This window comes from Limulus polyphemus, unplaced genomic scaffold (genome assembly GCF_000517525.1).
Source record: "Limulus polyphemus unplaced genomic scaffold, Limulus_polyphemus-2.1.2 Scaffold5766, whole genome shotgun sequence".
NCBI lineage: Eukaryota > Metazoa > Arthropoda > Merostomata > Xiphosura > Limulidae > Limulus > Limulus polyphemus.
The window spans coordinates 57,476-58,412 of NW_013671376.1; the positions used below are offsets into that span (position 1 = coordinate 57,476).

At 35.6% G+C, this 937-nt stretch overlaps 1 protein-coding gene across 1 annotated transcript in view; it reads right to left on the minus strand.

The window, feature by feature from the left end:
• The window catches only part of LOC106472952 (nose resistant to fluoxetine protein 6-like), a 25,589-nt gene that overhangs the window by 17,036 nt on the left and 7,616 nt on the right, over positions 1-937 (minus strand). Inside the window, exon 6 of the mRNA XM_022401480.1 lies at positions 212-382. Within this exon, the coding sequence (XP_022257188.1) occupies positions 212-382 (171 nt within the window). The remainder of the gene's footprint in view (positions 1-211; positions 383-937) is intronic.

Consider the following 937-nt stretch of genomic DNA (forward strand, 5'->3'; position numbering starts at 1 on the left):
TCATGAAACTTGTCTGATATACTAGGTAACACAAGGAAGTACTTAAAAACCCTATTTTATCATGAAACTTGTCTGATATACTAGGTAACACAAGGAAGTACTTAAAAACCCTATTTCATCATGAAACTTGTCTGATATACTAGGTAACACAATAGGGTTTTTAAGTACTTCCTCACTTGTGAAGATATGATTCTACACATCAGTTACTTACCGGCTGACTGAAAATTTATGAAAGCGTACGTATGGCCAATCAGTACCCACGTCATACTGAGAAACCGGATACCATGTAGCGCTCCCATGGTATCCGAATTTGTTTTTGTATTCAAGATTTTCTGTCCGTTTGTATAGGCAGAAAAACAAAGAAGGAACTGTGATATTTTACCTATGAAAATGAAAATTTGTTACATAAATATACGTATGTCGTTTCTCTTTTGTCTAATATAAAAGTACTTTTTTTGCCTTATCTAGCTATTTACTTTATACTAACCCTCAAATTACTGACTTTACAATATTCATTACTGGTAAGGTCAGCATATTTCATTACTGAAAGACATTTTTATATGTTAACAATTCAAAAACATAATACAATACTATAGACTTTGGTCAACGTGATTTGATTATGCAATTATTTTTAAGACGCTTGATAGTGTTTGTTTGTAAATAATGCACAAAGCTACACAATCGTCTATCTGTGCTCTGCCCACCACGGGTATCGAAACCCGGATTCTAGCGTCGCTAGATAATGATTCTGTTTGTTGTTAAGCCCAAAGCTACACAAAAGGCTATCCGTGTTGTGCCCATCACAGGTATCGAAACCCGGTTGTTAGCGATAATAAGCCTTCAGACTTACCGCAGGGTCATTGGGGAAGAGTATAAAGAACTGGTCCCAGCAGTAATGTTGACAGTATTTTTGTATTTTGTGTATGTGTGTGTGGGG